Consider the following 24,261-nt stretch of genomic DNA (forward strand, 5'->3'; position numbering starts at 1 on the left):
TGTCCCCGCTGTTTCAGATTACGGGATCAGCTTCCAGTCGCGAGAGAACGGTACCACGTTCAGGCACGAGGGAACGTGGTTCAATTGACTTTAGAGCATTCGAGAACGGATGACAGCGGCCGATATGCCCTGGTAGCCAGGAACATCGCCGGCGAATCATCGCGAATGATACGATTCAACGTGGATGACGTAAACGGCGAAGACGGTGACCCGCCAATCTTCGTAAGGAGACTTAGCGACCTCGCTGTAAAAGTAGGGACAAGAACAAGGTTCCTGGTGGAAATCAGAAGCTCAACTAACTTGAAGGCAAGGAGGTCCAAGTCCTGATTTAACAACTGCTTTCTGATTATGAAGGCTTTACCATCTCGTTTCTTTCATTGCTATTAAGTTGCTGGTGATTTTGAGGCTAAGTTGACGGCTCGACGATAATTGTAAAGAGGATCAAAAAATTTTAAATAGAACTCTGTATATTTGTCTTGGAATCATTTGGATTAGATCACCCAGAGAAATGATTGTACTTCCTGATTCCTACTCGAGCGGTTAACGCGTGTTCTCGAGTAGCTGAACCGAGTCAAGTGTTGAAGCAAATAGAGAAATCAGAGAATCCAGGAGAAAATAGGAGAATGAGGAGGATTAAGGGGTCCATGACCCGGGAGTCTGAGCTAAGTTTGGATATGCGGAATTGACCAAGTTCCCTTGGCGGTCATCGTCACCGCCTGTCTAGTCTACGCCAAAATCGGATAGAAATGAATCTGCGCTTTGGAAGCAATCGACTATCCCGGGTCTCGTCGCCGAATGAAAAAGTCTGATAAACGAGCGTAGAAGAAATAGGACATATGTAAAAATAGCCATATGCACGATCGAGTCTAAAGCTGTAGTGTAAACGACAGAACATAGAGTGTGCTTTTTTTTTGGTATTAAGGAAGACATTTTTTACCGGATATCCCCCGCAAACATAACCCAGATTATCGTTGGCAAATGGTGACAGCACGAAACTCTTGAACACCCTTGAAGGAGTTTAACGATCAATAAACTTTCGAAGCGTCAATTGGAAGCTACTAGAACTATACGCGCCTATAGTGAACTGTTATTATCTCTAAGACCGTTGTATTAATAGAATATCACACTGCCGGATCCCAGGGAACCAATTTGCGCAGATGTATAGGCGTGTCACTTACTTCATAGCCTTTCATATGCTAAATTGCTGGGCCAGCGTAGTGTTCCGTCATTTCCTTTTCTAACAATGCGGTCAGGACGGGTTATTCTTAGAAATGCGTAATGCCTGCAATAATTAGTCCTTCCATCCCCGCTGAAACTGATTCACCAAATTCTCGTCGTAAGTTTATCATTTCGCTTTCAGGTCACTTGGCACAGGAACGATGAACCGATCCAGAAAGGAACCAGGTTTACCTTTGTTCATGAGGGAAACTTTTACTGCGTCGATGTCGCCCCCGTTACAGTCGAAGATCAAGGACACTGGACATGCATGGCGGAGAATCCATCCGGCCGTTCGTCGTGCACGTCCCACCTCAACGTCGTTGGTACGTTGGAAATGTCTTCTTAGAGCCGAATATCGCACAGTTTGTTTGAGTTTCGATGAATTTCCGCAGTGCCAAAGGCTTACAAAAAACCAGAGTTCGTCGAAGAGCTTCGAGCCCTGCTCACGGAAATGGGGACAGTTTCGTTGGAATGCAAAGTCATCGGGGTTCCGACGCCAGTGTTGAGGTGGTTTAAGGACAATAAAGAGATCAAGGCTGGTGACGTATTCGCCTTGACCGCTAATCCCGATGACCCAACGTCACTTGGAACTTACACATGCGAGGCCGTAAATTGCATGGGCACAACTTATTCCTCTTCGAAAGTGAGTAATCGAGATTGAAGCGCAACACAATGCGAGAACTTGCCACGAATTCTGTCACTCCGTTTCCCTCTCAGGTTCACGTGATGGGCAAGGGTAGTCGAGAAGGTTCTCTGAAGCCAGCTGATAGTTTGACACAGTCCGGACCTCTGCCTACTTTCAAAAAGATCCTTCAGGATGAGTCCAGCAGAATTGGCGAATCTTTGATATTGTCGTGTCAAGGTAAATTATTAAAAAAAACACTCTTCATCTCGTGCTCGCAAGTAAATCCGTTATTCAACAACTGTAAATTTCAGTTCAAGTTCCTCCATGGCCTAAAACAATCACCTGGTACAACAAGGAAGGCCGCATAGAGGCTAGTGAGAAATATCATATAATGGAAGACGGTCTTGGTGGATATTCGATAGAAATAAAACCACTGGAAGCTATGGATGAAGGTGAATGGAAATGTGTAGCTACAAGCAGTGAGAATGTCAAGCAGTTCACTACGTGTCACGTAATGATGTCAAGTGAGTTGAGGCTTTCTTACTTACCTTTCTTCTCCCACAAATGACGATTTCAGTTTATACAAAACTACCAACTTCTGCCTGTAGTTCCTAAGAACTACAGAAAGCCGCGATTCATGGAAAGCTTGAAAGCAGTGCTCACTGAAGAAGGACTCGTTTCCTTCGAATGCAAGGTGGTCGGTTTTCCTACTCCAGTCTTGCGATGGTTTAAAGACGGACAGGAACTCAAACCTGGCGACGTTTATCAGTTAACGGGCACCAATTCTTTAGGTACGGATAATGAAGATTTGACTATCAATTACTAAAATCACATGGATAACGCTCATTAACATTAAATTTCATTTGCCTTAGGTTCCTACTGTTGCATTGCCAGGAATTGCATGGGCGAGACCAGGAGCACCGCTGAGCTAACTGTTGAGGACATTCAAAACCAGCTCAATGAAGAGGAACGACTACAACTCTTCAGCATGAATCAACCACCAAAGTTTATCAAGGGTCTAAAAAGCTGTGAGGCAAAGATCAACGAAGATTTTCGCTTCACGATTGAAGGTAGTATAAGGGAGAAAACGTACTGCCAAAACTTCGAATCGCTTTCAACTAAATTTTCACCCCGAAACAAACCAATTTTCTCCTACAGTCAGCATTGCCCCAGAGCCCAGCTTGTCGTGGTACAGAGACGATGAACCAATAAACGAGAATGAGAAGTACCAAGTACTGCGGGAGATGCTGGGCACGTGTCACCTGAATATACGGAAGCTAGAGTTCGTCGATCAAGTATGGACTGGATGAACTGAACATTTTTTTATGAGTGACGATTCACCATAACCACGTCAGTAAATCGAGATCAATTTTTCAGGCTGAATGGAAGTGCGTTGCTACCAACGATTTCGGTCACAGCATCACGTCCTGTTTTTTGAAGCTCATTATTCCGAAGCACTTCAAAATGCCAAGATTCCTTGAAAGCTTGCGTGCCATCCTGTCTGAAGAAGGTGCTGTAAATCTCGAATGCAAAGTCATCGGCGTCCCTCAGCCAGTCCTGAAATGGTATAAGGATGGAGTTGAACTGAAGCCTGGAGACATACACAGGATCATTTCGGGTCAAGATGGCACGTGTTGTCTCGGGACTTACACTTGCGAGGCGACGAACTGCATGGGAACAGTAAGCAGCTCCGCCTCACTGCTTGGTTTCGAAGGTAAGGCAGTCTGTATAAATCAACGGCATCAGATTTTCACTACGCATGAAATTCTCAACCCCGGTAGATCGAGCCGCCACTAAAAAAGAGCCGAAAGAAATACCACCGGGGCACGAACTCGCTCACAATCTATCGCTATCCACAATCCACGAGGAGAGGACGTCTCAAATGTACGACACACCACAGACTGACATATCGATGACCCTGGATGAACGGGGTGAAGTGTCCTTTAGTTTTGACGGGAAGGAAGTATCAGTAAGCTTGTACGAGACCCCAGACCTTACTGAGGAAGAAGCGCTACAGATTGTTGAGATGTATGCAGATCAACTATCGGAACACGTAACTGGTACGTGAAATTTCTCATAATATTTAATGTAGCTAGGTGTGTGAGTCGGTATTATCTTTTTCTTTTTTTTTTCTGTTACAGAACACAACGTGATCGAGCTACCTCCTTTGCGTTTCGTGAAGGAAACCTCGACTTCCGGAAATCTCTTAATGGAAGCTGTTGTGATCGATGTTTCACCGGACTATTTCATGGCGGCGGAAGAAGATCTTCGTACCGAAGCTGATGTGGAAGATGTGTCCATTATGGAAGATCAAACTCAACCACTGTCTTCTCCCGAGGTACAGGCAGACGATGGGAACCAGTTTGATCGAGCCATGACAGCAACTCCGCTAATTGGAGAAGATGGAAGGCCGATACGTCCGCCACGGAAAAAGTCCAACAGCGTATCGTCCAAGAGTGAGAAGAGCGAGAGAAGTGCGAAGAGCCAAAAATTGGAGTCTGAGAGTTACCACAGCGCTCGAGAACCCACAGGTCAAATCTCCATCAAGGATGACAGTGACCCATTCACTGACGCTTTGTCCCTTCATTCTCAAGTTGCGTCGACGTCGGACCGAACGAGCCAAAAAGACGCGTTGAACCGGAAGCAGACGAACAAGCAGAGCAGCGGTGAAAAGACGTCCAGTCTTGAAGGTGACTCGTCGTTTGACTCGGTGGCAGGTATTCCGAAAAAGAAAAAAGCTAAAAAAAAGAAGGGGACAAACCTATCTCAGAAAGGAAGCTCCGAAGATTCGTCGATGGGAAGCGAACACTTGAAGAAGGACAAAGTAGATGCTGATAAGCCTGAGGTTTCATTTCATCTTGAGCCTATCGTCAAGGTCAGCGAACAGTACGTCGAGGAGGGTGATGGTCTCGCAGTCGTGGACCAAGCCAATATTGTGAAACTGTCGAATTCAGATTCAGAGAAGTCGTTATTCAAGAGCAACAAGGAACGATTGATCCAAAATATTTACAAACTGACGCAACCCGTTATGGTAATCCGCAACGCTCTCGTAAACTTGAACACGCTCTTCGAGGCTGAAAGCGAGGCTCAACTGAACGCTATTATCATGGAGCAGATCGTTCTACCGATTCAAGATCTCTGCGCGGAAGTGTCACTCATCGAGGAAAAGGCCCTAAAAAATGCTGGCGATAAATCATTGGCCCAAACAACAAGGATTTCTTTATTAGAGTCCGTTAGCGGCCCGATGGAGGAACTTCTTCGAGGGATCGAGTTAATCAAACGTCACGAAGGGCTGCAAGCTGTTCGGTCAGACCTGATTATCTTAGAATCACTGACTGACCCAATCGATGAAATTTCCAGCGGACTGGCCAAAATCGAATACGAATTGTCAGGTAAAGCAAACTGTAAAAAACCAATTGCATTTCAAAGGATCATTCAGACCACATCCCGACTGAAGAGCAGCATCGAAACGCTTAACAGTTTGAAGCATGGTTATCCCGGATTTTCTAGTCGATTGAAACATATATATGAGAATCTTGACCTCTTTATAAAAAACATTACTATAAATCCAGTCGATGGTACGACCGAAAATATCGACACGATAGTAGTCGAAACGCTGACACGACCGGTAGAAGAATTGGAACGTGTTGTCAGACATTCCTTAAACAATTCGACTGGAGAATTTGACTCAGAATCCATACAGCACGTGATCACATCTCTGAAGGAGTTAAAGAACAGATTGACTACTCTCATCACAGCTCTGGAAAGCTACGGAAAGGAGGCATCAGATTATTACTCGATTACCGTCATGGCGCTATCCGAGGCAGTCAGCGAGGCGTCTGAAGAACTTACAAAGCTGTCAGAAGACAATAATGACTTCGCAAAAAATTTGGACCTGCAAGTTGCGGCCAAGTCAATTCTGGACCTTCAGCGTACCATTGAAGTTATTTCGTCGCTCCCCATCAATCCACTTAAGCATTCAAAACCGCTGCTTATCGCTGTGCAGAAAGGGTTGGCTCAGATACTCGAAAATGTGGTATTACAGTCTGGTAAAAGTAAACTAACAGATGATAACAATTCCTTGATCGTCAAATCTTTGACTCAACCAGTCGACAGGCTAAACTTGCAGTTGCGAAAATTAGAAACAACAGATGAATTACAGACAACTGATTTGAATAATCTACTGGAGTCTCTTGAGTTCCTTGATCATAGCGTGACGATGTATCAGAAAAATTTACTGGGCAGTGGAGATGCAAGAAACTCCAACATTTCTGCACTTGAAGAAGTCAAGGATCCCTTGGACAGGATTATTGATCGCTTACAGCAGGATACGGTTGCAAAAATTCAAGACAGCGGAGTGTCATTAGCCGTTGAAAGAATGAAAGCCACAATTTCCGACGTACTCACTGCAGCTGACGAATCATTCTCCAGCCAAGAAAGGACTTTGGTTTTGCAAACGTTAAAGCCACCACTAACAGCGGTAAATTTAAATTTGGACAAAATCAGGCATATTTGTATTGGAAAAATTGGTGACGTATTTATCGTAGATTTGATCCATAACTTCTATCAGCCAGTCGTCGAGTTGTCGAATCTTACAACATGTCACGACAACGAAATTCTCAGTAATCTGGCATCAATAAAAACCAAAGTGCACGGCTCTATCACGACCATAAACACGAACGCGAAGGTGAAGGGACGCCAAAATAGCGATGAGATCAAGGCGATTCTACCGCTCATTCAGGATCTCGAAAAAGCTATAACGCAGGTTGAAATTCTTATGGAAACTGTTTTGCACATAAATAAACTGACAGGTGAAGTGGATTTGATAAAAAACGTGTTTGATCAAATTACCCCAGAACTGGCTCTGACATCTGAAGCCACCGAACGATTAACCACGTCTCTAAATAATGTTATCAGTATCGCTAAAAGCGTGAAAGCCGGGGCTGCAGTCCCTGCTCTCGATACACCAATGAATGAAATCAAAAATTTTGTTGAAAATGTCTTTTCAAAGGTTGATTTAGTGAACGGCATCCTGGACAATGAGAATTTCGCGATTCTGTTGTCAATTGATAAACCTCTAAACTCCGTTCACGCGGCTATTGATAGTATCCAAACGGAAATCGTCGGCGGAAAAGTGAATGAAGTAGCAGGCCGAGTCTGCGTCACTGCCCTAAATAATATGGCTCAGCCGTTGGAAGCGATACAGGTTAAATCCACTATAATACAGGAGAAGCTTGCGGTAATAACACCAATATCCACAAAACTGATGGAGCCTCTTCAGACTGTGAAAACCAACCTATCGGTGGCTCTGAGTGAGTACGAGGTGATCGCGGAAAAGCGGGGGCGTTCTTCTTCTCTCGTTAATTACCTCGAAGAATTAAACCAAACTTTGAATAACATCGTTGAGTCTAAGAGCGACAAGGAAACAATTGCGATTCTGGCCAACTTGAAGGGGCCACTTCACGCTCTGCAATCATCGCTGGAGCTGCAGGATCACAGTTACGAAGAATTAGTAATCCTAAGAAGTCTTGAAACACCGATTGCGAGTCTGAAAACTGCTTTGTCCTCACTCTCAGAAAAGCCAGCAGCCATTAGGATATTGCAACCTGTCTTGGCAGTGCTGAATAAAATCGAAAACAGAGTTCCAGTGGTCGTCAAAGAAATCGCTGTAAGGGAAGAGCGAGAAAACTTGGAGCAAGCAACGGAGTCGAAAGAAATACCAACGAAACTAGAGCAACCGTTAACGAATATCCTGACGGTGATGTCTGCCGTTATTGACGATTGTGAGAACTCTCCAGATTCTGAAATTACTGTGTCTCTAAAAGAAGTCAGACAGAAACTTGCGACAGTAATCAATAACGCCCAGTACTTGCCCGACGAAGACATGGCATGCATTCTAATCGACCTGAAGCAGCCGTTGCTCAATTTCCAGCACGCATTAATAGCGGCAGAACACAGTAGCGATGAATTAAGAATCATCGAGAACTTTGGCCAGCCAATTTCAGAATTAAGAGGTGCCGTCGTCGAAGTATTGCAAGAGGGGCAAGCCGATGATGTCCAATCGGTTGTAAGCCTCCTGGAAGAGTTACAAGAACAGATACTCGAAGTCACGACATCTGGTTCAGCAAAACTCGAAAAAGCTTCACTAAAATCGTTGACAATAGAAGAACCGCAGACGCTCGCCGATCAGATTCTTGATCCATTAATCGACATCCAGTCAAAGATCAGCGCAGTGTTACTGGAAATGGAAAAAATTGACAGTCCCGTATTACAATCTTCACAGCTAGCTTCAAGTCTAGTTGAACTAAGGCAGTACGTTTCTAGCGCGGCTCACGCCGCTACAACGTTGAATGATGACGAAATAATCAATGCTTTGACAGACTTATGTGAACCATTGGTAGACCTTCAGTCAGCATTATCCTTGGATCACGCGCCAGAAGAAATGTTATTGATCCAAAATATATCCCCACAAATCAGCCAGCTCAAGCAGATTTTTACGACTGTTTTGAACAGCGTTCCTAGTGTCGAAAGCGAATCCGTGAGACCAACCTTCCAATTGCTCGAAGATATTCAGAACCAAGTTCCTGTTGCACTTGAGAAGTTTCAAGTTGAACAGCGATCACAGGAAGGAGAAAAAGCTGTGGTCACCGAGGTCAAACCACGCGTCCTTGCGGCTTGTGGCATTTCGACAACTTTGAGTAACATTCACTTTGCACTTTCTTCTGCTTTAGAACAACATGAAGCCACCATGAATAGGGAGAACCTGCCCCCTTCCGTTATTGCTGTGAATTTTGAGGACATTAGACAGAACATCGCTGCTCTGGCTGTAGCTGCTGGGTCCACATTGGAGCCGATGAATGATGAAGATATAATCATTGAACTGTCAGCATTGAAAGAGCCTTTGCTTCATCTGCAAAGAGTTTTATTAACCGAAGAACACGGTGCAGAAGAAGCGGCTGTATTGAAATACATCGTTCATCCTGTGCAGGAACTAAGAGCGGTAATTTCTAATGTACTTCACACCACTCGAGCTGCAGAAGTACTTCCAGTTTTGGAAATACTCGAAGAGATCGAAAAAGACGTTCCATTGGTAGCTAAAGAAGTCGCCAAGAGATCAAAACTGTCGAAAGAGAAATCAAAACGAGCCGAGACAGTCACTCTACAGAGTCCCAGATGGCTGGCCGGTAAAATATCACATCCATTTACCACAATCCAGGATACGCTGACAGCAATTTTGGAAGAGAAACGAAAATCAAATACTAAAAAATCCGGGGTTACAGCATCAATAGAAGCCTTGAAACATACAGTTACCGATATTGCCATCACTACATCTTACTCCGAGCCACCGCACGACGAACAAATTATTGAGATACTGGCGGGATTGAAGGAGCCGTTGTTAAAACTACAGGAGGCTGTCACAAAATATCACGAACCCGAAGATCTCGGCATTCTTGAAGATATCAAGCAGCCTATAAAAGCTCTACATTTGGTTACATTGGATGCTCTGGAAAACAGTAAAGAAGATTCTCTTCAAAACGTTATTGAGATTTTGGAAGAAATCGAGAATCAAGTGCCGTTGGCAATGAAGGAAGCAATTTACAAAAAAGAACTGCAGCAAGTTGTCAAGTCATTGGAACCCGAATCTGCAGACATTGAATCCTGCACACTAGAGAGTGAAGTACGCGAGAAAACTGAAAATCCAGTGACTGAGACTAAAGAGACCGAAATCAAGGTTATAGATGTTGAGTCACAGGGACTGGAAACGGCCTCAAGTGATACAGCTTCTACCATAAAATTATCGCATGTATCATCTGACGATGGTGCAACAATTTGTACTGCTGAATCTATGAAATCTGGGTCACAGTCGTTGAACCAAGTAGATCAAGAAATTTTTGCCTCCGATTTGTTAAAATCTGAAAGTGTACAGATAGCTGAAGGGAAAGAGGAATTGGTAAAAGAAAAAGCAATAGTTAGCGAAGAACTCTCTAAACCGAAGACTGCGGAAACACCCGCGCAGGTTGAAGCCACCAATGTGAAACATGCACCAGTGATCAGTTTGGCTACGATAGTTTCCGAACCACTTCTGCAGGTTCAGCTTAAGCTGGCCCACATGCTGGACAACTTTGACCAATTGGTGGACTTAAACAGCCATCCATCGGAACTTAGTAACAGTGTTGAAGAAATAAGGCAGTCAGTGTCTACTTTACACATGTTGACAGCTCCGTACGGCAATGCACTGACTGATGAGGAAATCGTGAGTGCTTTACAAGAATTTCTACAGCCATTAGGAAACCTTCAAGACGTGTTGGGCTCCAAAAAACATAACAACGAGGAACTGCTCATCTTGAACCATCTTGATCAGCCGATTAAAGAAATAAAAGACATTGTTCAACGCGTTGTCGAGACTAAAAAAAGCGAGAATCAAGCAAGCTTCGATGAAATTTTGAAAGTTTTGGAGCAAATCGAAATGTGGATTCCGCTGATGACGAAGGAAATTAACACGAGGCAACAGATGCTGCAAATTCTGCGTGACATATCGAGGCCTCTCGAGATCATGCACAAGTGTATGGTTGACCTTGAGGCAACTGCCAAAGATGCTGTGGAGACTGATGTTGCAGCTTCTCTGGGCGAGCCAATCAACGCTCTAAAGGAAACCATAATTGGTATCACAAGAGACTTGGATATGTTGGAGCAGCAGCAAAGCACCATTTGGGAACTCAAGGCTCTGGTTGAGCCTCTAATTGAGTTCCAGAGTTCTCTGTCAGTAATTAAAAGCAGTCAATGTGTCGTTCCCGAGACGATGCTGCTTGCAGAAAAGAAGAATGTCATCTTCCACGCTGTGGAGGGATTAAAGACTTCGATCAACGCCACGGTAGAAAAGATTGGAAACCACAAACATGCGAATGCAATAGTCAAAACGCTCATAGCTCTGAATCATGCCATGACGACAGTTCAACAGCAGGTGAACAAGACTGATTATACTCGAAGACCCAGTGTCACGCTCAGAGGCCACATGATCGGCCCTCTAGACCACCTCAGCAAGGCTATATCAGCTCTTGAAGACTACATTGACCAGGAAACCTACGAAGTGATTTCCCAGTCATTGGAAACCCTGCAGAAGCAAATTCTGCTGGCGCAAGATCAATTCAATCAAACAGACCAGCCAATCGACGAAGAAGTGATAATTGAGGGATTCTTATACCCGACGAATCAACTTCAGTCAGCGTTAACGATGCTGCGAGACAACCTTGAGAAGAAATCAATACTGCCCATAACTTCTGCCTCGGTGGAATTACTTCAGGAATTCAGTGAATCTGTCATGGAGTTGAGAAGATCTTTGACGCTGTTACATAACGAATTGAGACACGAGACCACAGGGGCATCAATAATCGAAACTTTATCGGCCATTTTCATGCCGCTGGATAACATTAAAGAAATCATAGCGAAAATTGTCAGCGATCCTCCGAGGACAGAGGATATTTTGACTGTAAAGGATCTTCCTAAGCGAGAGCCATCTCCTGTTAATCAAGAATTGAGAAAAGCCATTCAAGTCGCTCTGCAAACGGAGGAATCTAAACAACAGGAAACACTGAAAATTGAACCACAGTCTGAGGTGAAAAATGCGACGCAAGTCATACAGCAGGCTGAAATGTCAACTACTGAGAATATCACAGATATTTCAAACTTAATCAGAGAACTAGCTAATCCACTGCAAGCCCTGCAAAAGACTTTCATAGACATCCAAGAAGCCAGGACTGAAATTTCGCCGAAATCAGTAGAAAACTGGCAAGCTTTAAACCAGCATCTGAAGGACTTACAAACCTCTATCGCGGTAATACAGGAAGCTGCAACAACTCCGAAAGGTGAAGATAATTCTAAGCCATCAGTAGAAAATCAACTTTTGCAATCTCTGTTCGAATTAAACAACGCCATCTCTACGATTCAGCCAGAGACGATTGAAGCAGAGAAAATTTCGGAGTTAAAAACTGAAAATAATTTAAAAGCTATTGCTGTGTTGATTCAACCGCTTGAAAAACTGCATGAATCGATTAGTATCAGTCAAGAAGAAGCTGTTCCACATACAACAGAAGTTACTGAGACGAAAGTTACTGATCTGATGGTACTAGCGAAGCCAGTCGAAGAATTGAAAAAATCCTTGGTAATTTTCCAACAGCAAAGTACGTCTCCTCAAAAAATTCATTTACTTGAAAAAAGTGTATTAAAACAGGCAGTGCAACTCGATCTTCGTCCCGATGAAGCTTTGTTTACTGAAATACCGAGTACATCAGATGGGCCAGAAAGCGTACAACAAGAATCAAAAATGGAAACAGAGCAACAACTTGAATCGGATAAGAAATTGGCAGAGCCTTGTAAAGGAAATCAAACTTCAAACCTTTCGGAATTACAAACAATCGAGCTAGAATCTTTGGATAAGGGCAAACCAGACTGTTTAGTAAATCTAAAACTGCTTACACAATTTCTTATAGACCTGCAGACGGATATTCCCGATATACTTACAGAAAAATTGTCTACCGCTGATAAGCTCATTTTGGCAGTTACACAAAATCTCGAGAGATTACAGCAAATACAAAACATAATTCAAAGCAGCGATCACACAAATATTCTATTACCCATGGTAAAGCCTTTGGACGAGTTAAATTCGGCATCTGCAACGATTAAGGCTCAAAACAAAGAAGGCATCACGGATTCTAAACGACTGACTTTACTCAGAAAACTAATACTGCCAATTCAAGACATTCTCAATGCGGTCGAAGCTATAAAAAAAGAAAAAACTGTTGTTGGACTTCAGTCTTTTGAAGAAAAAGAAACTCGCAATCTCCTGTCAGAATTATCTGACTCAGTGAAAAGATTACTGAAACTGATTGACAATCTCACGGCCAAGAAAGTCAAGATCGTAGAACCTGAAGAAAGTGAATCGACAACAAAAGATGACATAAATAATATTCACCAAACCACAGCCCAGCCACTTGAAGAATTGATTGAAGCCATCGTTGTTTCCCAGGCGCAAGTTACTGACTCGGCTGCTGATTTCCAAGAGACATCGATCATAGCAGAGTTAGCTGATCGCCTAGAAAAATTAAACACATCGATAGTGCACAGCGGAAACGTCGAAAACATTACTGAACCGCTGGAGGAACTGAAGCAAGCGATCACTTCTATTCAAGAACAAGTAATAGTTACGGAAAATGCGGAGTTATCAGATGGCCAGCAAATTTTATTAGGCATTGCTCAACCGCTTGCTGAAATTCAGACATCCATCGCTGCCATTCAAAATCAGACCATTGGCGAAAGTGAAGACGCATCACAACTGGAATTGCTCACCAAACCTCTGGAAGAACTGAGAACGAAAATAGCTACAAGTGAAGAAAGAGTTCTCCACGAAGAACATACTGGCATAATGTCGGAACAACTAACACCCTTCGAAGCTGTAGCAAAACCTCTTCAAGATCTTATTGACACTATCACTGTTACTCAGAAGGCTTCAACGCTGGAAACTGCAACCGACAAACCAGCACAACCACACAATCAATTTGCGGATAGAAGTGTTGAGAATGAAAAGAAAACTATCACAGATATTACCGGCGAAATCGTAAAACCAGAGGAGCAAACTACTTCCACAGCACATAACGCATTGCAAAAATTGATTTCCCCGTTTGAAGTGCTTCAAAAAATTATTTCAACCAGTCAAGAAGTCCATGAAGAAAACGTAACACTGCCGACTGAACGTGTAACAGCCCAAGTAATCGTGCAAGGTCTCCAAGCCGTCGAAAACGCAATCGTTACTGTGCAGTCACAGACAGATCACGATATTCAAGGTACGAAAATTATCAACCACTTATTGGCGCCGTTGGACCAGTTAAAGCAATGTATTACGGTGATTCAACAACAAGCTATCGAACCAGTTGATCATGCACCCAGCCTACATTGCCTCAAAGAACTCGCACTTCCTCTTGAAGAACTACAAAAATCTATGGCTATAGTTCAGGAACAACTTGCACATGAACGCGTTGAGAAGCTGGCCGAATTTCTAACTCTTGAAGCTCTGGCTCATGAAACCGAGCAATTACAAAAATTGATCTCTTCAATACCAGAACGAAATGTATCTGAAAATATTCTTGAAAAAGGAATGAAAGAACTTGTGGAACCCGTTAAAGAGTTGCAGAAAGCTGTCGAAAGTGCCCAAATATTATCGCAGAACATAGATCAACAAGTCATCTTGGAAATTAAAAAACCCGAGGAATTGCGTGCAATTACTCAACCACTACAAAATTTGCAAAAAATCATCGTCGCCGTTACGGAAAGCAAAGAATTTGCAAGTGTCGACGAATTAGCCAAACCTCTATCCGAACTTGAAACATCACTCACTTTGGTACGTGAGCAAGCTATAGCTAAAGAAGGTCTCGAAATTAAAATTCTCAAAGTGTTGGTAAGACCACTTGACCAGTTGCAAACAGCAATTCTATCTGTTGTAAAAGTAGGTAAGGAACAAAGTACATCTGAAGAAGAGGAAAGAAAAAACTTAGTAATAACAGAATTGGTTGAACCGATTCAAGAATTGAAACAATCAATCACTCTTATTCAAGATCAATCACTCGAACCCAGGGATATTGTTTTGAAAACTGAGGAGAGAATATTCACACAAACAGAAGAACCAACGTCAACTGTCAGAGTTCAGGAACGGCAACAGGTTGCCGAAACAATAATGGAAAACGTCCCTGCTGAAACGACACAAGCTCCGAAAGCAATGGAAACGGGTTTTACCGTTCTGGAAGGAATTTCTGTTTCTCTCCAAGAGCTCCAAAAATCTCTAGCAGTAATCAGAGAACCAGAGGTCGACAAAGTTACGACATCAGATTTACCGAAATCAGAAGACGTACACTTTTTGAAAGTGTTGTCGAAGCCGGTTGATGAACTGGCAAAATTCGTTGCTCTAATTCAGCAACAAACTGTACTAGAAGTTAGCAGTGACGTTCTTTCTGACGAAAAATCAGCAACAATATCACAAACACTATCTAAATCACTGAAGCAGCTTCGAGAATTCATTGCCGTTGTAGAAAAACAACCTTCGGAGAAGCAGAAAGCCGAAAGTTCTCTAGTGAAAGCGATCGTTCAACCCCTCACAGATTTGACCGCATCTATAGCAAGTATTCAGGATGAACTTGCAAACAAATCTAGGGTCGAAGCTCTCCTGAAAATTGATAATATTCCAGCCTTGAAGGCGATGGCTCAGCCTTTACAAGAACTCTACAACTGTCTAGTAAGCATCACTCAGCAAGCTATTCTGGAGCATGGTGCAGAAATAATTTCGGAAGAGCTACCGCTTGAAATGCAGGCTAAAGTCGGAGAAGAGCTTACAAAAGATACAGCTCTTGTTGAAAAAATTACGGTACTGGAATCCACTGCTGAAACAGTTTCACCGGAAGACACTTCGATGCTCAACACTTTGGCTCAGCCTCTGGAAGAGCTGCAGAAATCTCTATCCGTCATCGAGGAGTGTACGGTTATGGAACGTGAGATGAGTTTTTCTTCCACGGCAGAGAAACCAACTACACTGAAGGTGTTGATTGAACCCCTGGCAAAATTACAAAACACCATACTTGTTGTTCAGGAGAAAGCAGCCACTGAACATACCGAGCAGATACATGAAGATACCTTAAAATTATTGGCATTAGCTGAACCTTTAACTGAATTACAGAAGGTAATCGCAGTTTGTCAAGAAGAAATTACAGTTGAACTACAGTCAACATCAGTGACGGCAATGAAAGATGTTTCTGCACCAACAACCATAGCTCAACCTCTGGAAGAACTGGAAAAATTCATCGCCATTGTACAGCAGCAAGTAGCAATCGCATCAAGCAGTGAATTGACTTCGGAAGCTGAAAGTTTGTCAACACCGCAGGTGTTAATTGCGCCACTGGAGAAGATTCAAAAATCTATAGCTGCCATTCGAAAGCACATAACGTTTGAACCAGAAACAACAGCCGTTTCACTTCAAGACAATGCTGCTTTACTCAAGGCTTTGGAAAAACCGTTGAAAGAAATTCAAAAGAGCTTTGCTGCGATCGAAGAGCAAGTGGAACTGAATCCTGAGAAGATTTCTACCTCGGACAAAGAACATATAAATTTGTTGAAATCTCTGGCCTCTCCACTTCACGAACTACAACAATCGATAGTCGTTATCGAGGAGCAGGTATTGGTAGGGTCTGGCGATCAGTTGATGTCAGAAAAAGAGGATATTTCGATACTAAAAAGACTAGCAGCACCCGTGATCGAGTTGCAAAAATCCATCGCAACCATCCAAGAACAAATTGTGGTTGACCCTGGAACCGTGTCAATTTTAGACAAAGAAAATATAGATTTTCTGAAAATCTTAGCTCAACCTCTTGAAGAGCTGGAGAAATGTGCCGCTATCGTAGAACTTCAAGTGACTGTCGAGTCAGGCACTGAGGCGATGCCAGAAGCTTCAAGTTCGTCAACTGTGCCGGCGTTAGCTATGCCACTTCGAGAGATTCAAAAATCTGTGGCTGTTATTCGAGAGCACATGGTATTCGAATCAAACGTGGCATCTACAGTAGACCAAGACAATATCGAGCTACTGGCAGCGCTTGCACAGCCGCTGAAAGAGATGCAGAAGAGCTTTGCTGACATCGAGGAACAAGTGGTTCTGGAACCCGGTGTAGTCTCTGTCTCAGATAAAGAGGACATCGATTTACTGAAAACATTAGCTTCACCTATTGAGGAACTACAACGTTCGATAGCTGTGATCCAGGAGCAAACACTTGTAGAATCTGAAAATCAATCGCTGTCAGACAAAGAGGATATCTCGATTTTGAAAACGTTGGCCAAGCCGATAATTGAACTGCAAAAATCTGTTGCAACCATTCAGGAACAGGTTTTAGTTGAGCCTGGCACAGTATCAATTTCGGAAAAGAATGATGTGTCACTATTGAAAACCTTGGCTCATCCTATCGACGAACTGCAGAACTCAATCGCTGTTGTTTATGAACTAATTATTGCCGAGCCAGGCACGGACAGCACCTCGAAAGCTGAAGGTATGCCTTTGCTGAAGACACTGGTTCATCCGCTCGAAGAATTGCAAAAGTCAATCGCGATTATCAAGGAACAGAATGTCATCGAGCCAAATGAGATTCTTATTTCAAAATCTGATATTGAAGCAATGGATAAGTTAGCTGAGCCGATCGAATATATTCAAAATTCTATACTAAATTTCAAACAAGACACGGCAGGCAATGACGACGGAAACCTGACGGAATTTGTAGAGCTGCAAAGTTTACTTGAGCCGCTACAAGCGATTCGTGACTGCGTCGCTACGATCAAGCAGCATTCTGATGCATGTGAAGTAAATGAAGCCACGGCAGTGATGACTACTATGATCAAGTCGATCAAAGAGCTTGACAATTCAATCGAGAACCTTATACCGGAAAGCATCGGGGAGAAAAACGAGCTGTTACAATTGTTAGTAGAACCCTTGGTCAAGATCAAAAAAACTATAGGAGTTGTTGAAGACAGTTTGCCAAAGTTTTCCACCATCCATGAATTACAGACACCTTTGCGCGCTTTGGGAGAATCGATACAACTTATTTATGCAGAAATTGATCAGGAGAGTCAAAGAGTAAAAGAAGTTGAGATGGATGATGAACCCCTAGTTGCCGATTGGTCGATAATCAACAAGCTTATCGACCCGGTGGAAGGAATTATGGAATCTATATTAAGAATCGAAGAACAAGTTGCAACAGAAAATTGTCTCGAGCGAGCTATAGAATTTGAAGCTCTCAAGACGTTAATCTCTCCTCTGGAAGGTATACAGAAAAGTTTCGCATCGATTGAGGAACAGGCTAGTGAATCAAAGAGCATTGATCAAGAATTGGCTATTGAATCGATCGTAGATTCATTGTACGAGCTTGAGAAGTCAATTTCTATACTTCAAGAACAGGCAGTTGATAAGCCGGTATCACAACCGGCATACGGATTGGCAGAAGCTCAAATGCTCCACAGCTTGGTTCTGCCACTCGAAGAGTTGAAAAAATCAATCACAACTGTGCAAGATTCCTCGACCACGTATCTAGAGAATTTGGAGCAACCTTTGAAAGAGTTACAGTCGGCGATGAAAGTTGTCGAGTTAACCTTGCCTTTAGAAATAAACAGATTACATCCGAATCTCGTGCGTGCCGAGCATGGTCCCCTCAAGAGTTTGATCGAGCCTACCGAAGATATAGCCCGGACAATTGAATTGATCCAAGAAAGTGCAACAGCGGATAAAACCATCGAAAGAACTGTCGAATGGGAGGTGTTGAGAACACTGATCAAGCCACTACGGAATGTGAAGGAAGAATTGATATCGATTCAGGCGCAGATAATCAAAGAACCCGATGAGTTGGAGACGCATCCAGTCGCTGATCGCATTTTACAGCCATTGAAAAACCTCCATCAGTCAATCTGCTCAATTGAAGAACAAGCTTCTGATAAACCGATTGTTGATCCTGTGTTAATGAATTCTGAAACTTTGATTTTGAAACCCTTGGCAACGTCCTTGAATCAGTTGAAGACGACGATAGAGTCGTTAGAATGTTCAACAGACCGATCATTGTCATTAAAAACTCTGGAAGATCCTCTTTGTCAATTACGGGCAGCCGTAAATGCTGTGCGAGATCGAGCTCTGGGAGAATCTAATGATACTAAAGTCCAAGTTGGTACCACGAAATTGATAGCCATACCAATAACAGAACTTCAAGCGTGCATTGCTCAAATTCAAGAACAGTACGCTGAAACAACGGAAGATACGTTGTCGGAAATTTCAGCTTTGGAAACAATTGCACGGCCTATAGAAGAATTGCAGCGTGAATATGCTCAAATTGAACAAAATATTATATTGGAATCCGATTCAAATTTGACCTTAAAACGTGAAATTCCAATCACTGAGATGGCTAATCGAGTGAGAGATCTACAACACGGTATGATGGTGATGGAGCAGACTTTGTTAGAAAACGAACAAGAAGATAATAATGCATGGGCTCTGCTGAAAGCGATGCAGGTACCGGTCGAAGAACTAGAGAAAGGTATACAGATAATTCAACATGTAGTCCAAGAAGCACATCCGACCGCAGAGTCTTTGGAGTTCAGCAAAAATGTAGTAACTGACGACGAAAAGAAAGGAGATGTTGAAAAAACTAGGACTGATGACGAAATACGAATAATAAGCGAAGAGGAAGCTGAAATACTGAGGAAAGAGGAAAAATTAACACTAGATGAGAAAAATAAATTAGACAGAGCGGAGCTGTTGCAGAAAGAAGAGCTGGACAGGTTTAAGGAAGCAGAGAGAAAAGAACTTGAAATGCTTGAGGCTGTAGAAAAAAGGCTTGAAGAAGAGGTGGACAAAAAAGATCGTCAACTATTGGAGGAGATCGATGATAAGGAAACGAAAGATGGGCATACATCCGATACTATCAAGGCTGTTGCAGAGGTACATCTCAAAGCAAAAGAGACTGGCAAGGAGCAAAAAGACGATGCAGAAATGTCGAAAGCGGAAGAGATGCAAATGAAAAAAGTTGAAGAAACAGAACAATGTAAGAAAGATGTAGATGGTAAACAACAAGAGGAAGAACGATTGAAAACTGAAGATAGTGAGAATAAAGTTGCTCAAGATGACCGCCAGGAAACGGAAAGAGCAGTGGAGGAAAAGGCTGCTGAAGAAGAGAAACTCATACCGGAAGTCGATGCCAAGAAGCTAAAGCAAGAAGAGGGAGAGTTAAGGGTTGAAGTTGTAGGGAAAAATAAAGCCATTGAAGAAGAACAACTGAAGGAGAAAAAAGCTGACAAAAAACAGGAAAAAAAAGGAAAGGAGAAGGAGAAGCAGAAATCAAAAGCTGAAGAAGCAAACGCGAAGAAAAAAGCTGACGAAAACGAAAAAACTGAAGGAAAACAAAAAGAAAAAGAAGAACGTTTGAAGGCTGAGGAAGCAGAGAAAAAGAGAATGGATGAAGAACAAAAATTGAAAAAAGAAGAAGCTGATAGAAAACAAAAAGAAGTGGATCGATTAGAAGTTCAAGAAGCAGAAAAGAAAAGAATTGCCGAAGAAGAAAGGTTTAAGGAAGAAGAAGAGGAACGACTGAAAAAAAAAGAAGCTGACAAAAAACAGAAAGAAGAAGAGGAACGATTGAAAACAGAAGCAGCTGATAAAAAACAGAAAGAAGAAGAGGAACGTTTGAAAAAAGAAGAAGCTGACAAAAAACAGAAAGAAGAAGCGGAACGATTGAAGAAAGAAGAAGCTGACAAAAAACAGAAAGAAGAAGAGAAGCGACTGAAAAAAGAAGAAGCTGACAAAATACAGAAAGAAGAAGAGGAACGATTGAAAACAGAAGCAGCTGATAAAAAACAGAAAGAAGAAGAGGAACGATTGAAAAAAGAAGCAGCTGACAAAAAACAGAAAGAAGAAGAGGAACGATTGAAGAAAGAAGAAGCTGACAAAAAACAGAAAGCAGAAGAGGAACGATTGAAAAAAGAAGCGGCTGACAAAAAACAGAAAGAAGAAGAGGAACGATTGAAGAAAGAACAAGCTGACCAAAAACAGAAAGAGGAAGAGGAACGATTGAAAAAAGAAGCGGCTGACAAAAAACAGAAAGAAGAAGAGGAACGATTGAAAAAAGAAGCAGCTGACAAAAAACAGAAAGAAGAAGAGGAACGATTGAAGAAAGAAGAAGCTGACAAAAAACAGAAAGAAGAAGAGGAACGTTTGAAAAAAGAAGAAGCTGACAAAAAACAGAAAGAAGAAGAGGAACGATTGAAAAAAGAAGAAGCTGACAAAATTCAGAAAGAAGAAGAGGAACGATTGAAGAAAGAAGAAGCTGACAAAAAACAGAAAGAAGAAGAGGAACGATTGAAGAAAGAAGAAGCTGACAAAAAACAGAAAGAAGAAGAGGAACGATTGAAAAAAGAAGAAGCTGACAAAAAACAGAAAGAAGAAGAGGAACGATTGAAGAAAGAAGAAGCTGACAAAAAACAGAAAGCAGAAGAGGAACGATTGAAAAAAGAAGCAGCTGACAAAAAACAGAAAGAAGAAGAGGAACGATTGAAGAAAGAAGAAGCTGACAAAAAACAGAAAGCAGAAGAGGAACGATTGAAAAAAGAAGCGGCTGACAAAAAACAGAAAGAAGAAGAGGAACGATTGAAAAAAGAAGCAGCTGACAAAAAACAGAAAGAAGAAGAGGAACGATTGAAGAAAGAAGAAGCTGACAAAAAACAGAAAGAAGAAGAGGAACGATTGAAAAAAGAAGAAGCTGACAAAATACAGAAAGAAGAAGAGGAACGATTGAAAAAAGACCAGGCTGACAAAATACAGAAAGAAGAAGAGAAACGATTGAAAACAGAAGCAGCTGATAAAAAACAGAAAGAAGAAGAGGAACGTTTGAGAAAAGAAGAAGCTGACAAAAAACAGAAAGAAGAAGAGGAACGATTGAAGAAAGAAGAAGCTGACAAAAAACAGAAAGAAGAAGAGGAACGTTTGAAAAAAGAAGAAGCTGACAAAAAACAGAAAGAAGAAGAGGAACGATTGAAAAAAGAAGAAGCTGACAAAAAACAGAAAGAAGAAGAGGAACGATTGAAAAAAGAAGCAGCTGACAAAAAACAGAAAGAAGAAGAGGAACGATTGAAAACAGAAGCAGCTGATAAAAAACAGAAAGAAGAAGAGGAACGTTTGAGAAAAGAAGCAGCTGACAAAAAACAGAAAGAAGAAGAGGAACGATTGAAGAAAGAAGAAGCTGACAAAAAACAGAAAGAAGAAGAGGAACGTTTGAAAAAAGAAGAAGCTGACAAAAAACAGAAAGAAGAAGAGGAACGATTGAAAAAAGAAGAAGCTGACAAAAAACAGAAAGAAGAAGAGGAACGATTGAAAAAAGAAGCAGCTGACAAAAAACAGAAAGAAGAAGAGGAACGATTGAAGAAAGAAGAAGCTGACAAAAAACAGAAAGCAGAAGAGGAACGATTGAAAAAAGAAGCAGCTGACAAAAAAAAGAAAGAAGAAGAGGACCGTTTGAAAAAAGAAGAAGCTGACAAAAAACAGAAAGAAGAAGAGGAACGGTTGAAAAAAGAAGCAGCTGACAAAAAACAGAAAGAAGAAGAGGAACGATTGAAAAAAGAAGCAGCAGAAAAGAAAAGAATTGCCGAAGAAAAACAGAAAGATGAAGACGACCAATTAAAGGCTAAGGAAGCAGAAAATAAGAGAATTACTGAAGAAGAACGAATGAAAAAAGATGAAGCCGACAGGAAACAAAAGGAAGAGGAACGATTGAAAAAAGAAGAAGCTGACAAGAAACAAAAAGAACAAGAAGAACGATTGAAAAAAGAAGCAGCTAACAAAAAACAGAAAAAAGAAGAGAAACGATTGAAAAAAGAAGAAGCTGACAAAAAACAGAAAGAAGAAGAGGAACGATTGAAGAAAGAAGAAGCTGACAAAAAACAGAAAGCAGAAGAGGAACGATTGAAAAAAGAAGAAGCTTACAAAAAACAGAAAGAAGAAGAGGAACGATTGAAAAAAGAAGCAGCTGACAAAAAACAGAAAGAAGAAGAGGAACGATTGAAGAAAGAAGAAGCTGACAAAAAACAGAAAGCAGAAGAGGAACGATTGAAAAAAGAAGCAGCCGACAAAAAAAAGAAAGAAGAAGAGGAACGTTTGAAAAAAGAAGAAGCTGTCAAAAAACAGAAAGAAGTAGAGGAACGATTGAAAAAAGAAGCGGCTGACAAAAAACAGAAAGATGAAGAGGAACGTTTGAAAAAAGAAGAAGCTGACAAAAAACAGAAAGAAGAAGAGGAACGATTAAAGGCTGCAGAAGCAGAAAAGGAGAGAAATGCTGAAGAAGAACGATTGAAAAAGGAAGAAGCCGACAGAAAACGAAAAGACGAAGGTGAAAGATTGAAAGCTGAGGAAGCAGAAAGTAACAAAAAGGCTAAAGAAGAACGAGTGAAAAAAGAAGAAGCAGACAATAAGCAGTCGGAAGAGGCGAAAAAATTAGAGGAAGAAGGAGTGGCGAAGAAAAAAGTTGCAGAAGAAGAACGAGCCAAAAAGAAAAAAGTAACAAAAAAGAGAAAGGGAGAAGCAGAACGACTGAGTAATGAAGCCAAGGAAGAGGAACAATTATCAAAAGAAGGCGCTGAGAAAAAACAAGTGGACAAAGCGGAACAGGTAAAGAGAGCATCTGAGGAAACAGAACGTACAAAGAAGGAAGAACTCGAAAGAAAACACATAGAAGAAAAACAGCATCTGGATAAAGAGGAAGCTGGAATTAAACGTACGGAAGAATCTCAAAAGCTGCAACGTGAACAAGAAAAGAAGTCTAGAGAAGAATCTGAGTTGATGAAGGAAGAAGAAGTTGAGAAAGAGAAAACAATAGGAGACGTCGAAAAATTGAAAAAAGAGGCAGAAAAGGTAGAGACCGACGAGGCTGAACGAATCGCAAAAGAGAAAGCTGAACAGCAAAGAGATGTCGCAGAACATCAGGAAAAAGAAAAACTTAAAGAAGCCGAACAAATTACGAAAGAGCTAGAAGTTAAGGAGAAAATTGAAGAAGCTGATAAACTGTCAGCCGAAGCTGTTGAAAAACAAGAACAAGAAGCAAAACAAAAGAAGCTGGAGGAAGAAGATCGACTAAAAAAAGAGAAAGTCACAAAAAATCAAAATGAAGAAGTAGAGCGAAAACAGAAAAATGAGGCATCCGAAAAAAAACGAGAAGAAGAATCAGAGCGTCTACAGAACGAAGAGGTTAAAATAAAAGAAAACAATACCGAACAGCAACTGAAGAAAGACAAGGCTGAAGTAAAGGACAAAGAGATGGAAGAAAATCTAAAAAAAGCGGTTACAAAGAAAAAACAGGGTGAACGTCAGAAGAAACCAAAGAAGGACAAGAAAAAATCCGAGGACGAAAAGTCAGAAGAAGTCGATGAAACAAAACGAGGAAAACAGGAAGATACACATCTCATCGAAAATAAACTCCAAAAAGCTGATAACGCAGAGCTCAAGGAGGAGGCAAAATATGAAACAGACACTGAAAATTCCTTGTCCATGGTATCCGAAGCCACTGACTCACTGCGCGAGGAATTGGCTCCACGAAGTCACAGAAGAAGAAGCAAGGAACAGGCCGCGATCGAAGTGGAAAGATCTGAAAGGACCAGCGGGCGGTCGAGAAGTTATGACACACAGACTCCAACGATTCTTGAAGACTCTGAAAGCCAGAGCTTGCGGTCATCGAACGGACGTACCAGAGCAAAGAGCTACTTGACAGATGACGGTGGTGAATCCGCAGCATATTATTCAGCCACGAGTAAAGCAAGCGCTGGAAACCAGGAAGTAAGTTATCATAGAATATAGAAGTCGTACCATGAATTTG

The 24,261-nt window shown here is 41.8% G+C and overlaps 1 protein-coding gene across 3 annotated transcripts in view; it reads left to right on the plus strand.

Annotated features, from left to right (window-relative positions):
- Window positions 1–24,261, plus strand: part of LOC107222573 (titin homolog) — a 65,723-nt gene that overhangs the window by 4,562 nt on the left and 36,900 nt on the right. For all 3 annotated transcript variants that reach the window (XM_046732423.1, XM_046732421.1, XM_046732422.1), the window contains 11 exons: window positions 18–306; window positions 1,361–1,541; window positions 1,611–1,861; window positions 1,936–2,080; window positions 2,155–2,367; window positions 2,452–2,634; window positions 2,716–2,913; window positions 3,002–3,138; window positions 3,221–3,557; window positions 3,625–3,903; window positions 3,985–24,221. In XM_046732423.1, the coding sequence (XP_046588379.1) occupies window positions 18–306; window positions 1,361–1,541; window positions 1,611–1,861; window positions 1,936–2,080; window positions 2,155–2,367; window positions 2,452–2,634; window positions 2,716–2,913; window positions 3,002–3,138; window positions 3,221–3,557; window positions 3,625–3,903; window positions 3,985–24,221 (22,450 nt within the window). The remainder of the gene's footprint in view (window positions 1–17; window positions 307–1,360; window positions 1,542–1,610; window positions 1,862–1,935; window positions 2,081–2,154; window positions 2,368–2,451; window positions 2,635–2,715; window positions 2,914–3,001; window positions 3,139–3,220; window positions 3,558–3,624; window positions 3,904–3,984; window positions 24,222–24,261) is intronic.

Source organism: Neodiprion lecontei, chromosome 2 (assembly GCF_021901455.1).
Source record: "Neodiprion lecontei isolate iyNeoLeco1 chromosome 2, iyNeoLeco1.1, whole genome shotgun sequence".
Taxonomy (NCBI): Eukaryota; Metazoa; Arthropoda; class Insecta; order Hymenoptera; family Diprionidae; genus Neodiprion; species Neodiprion lecontei.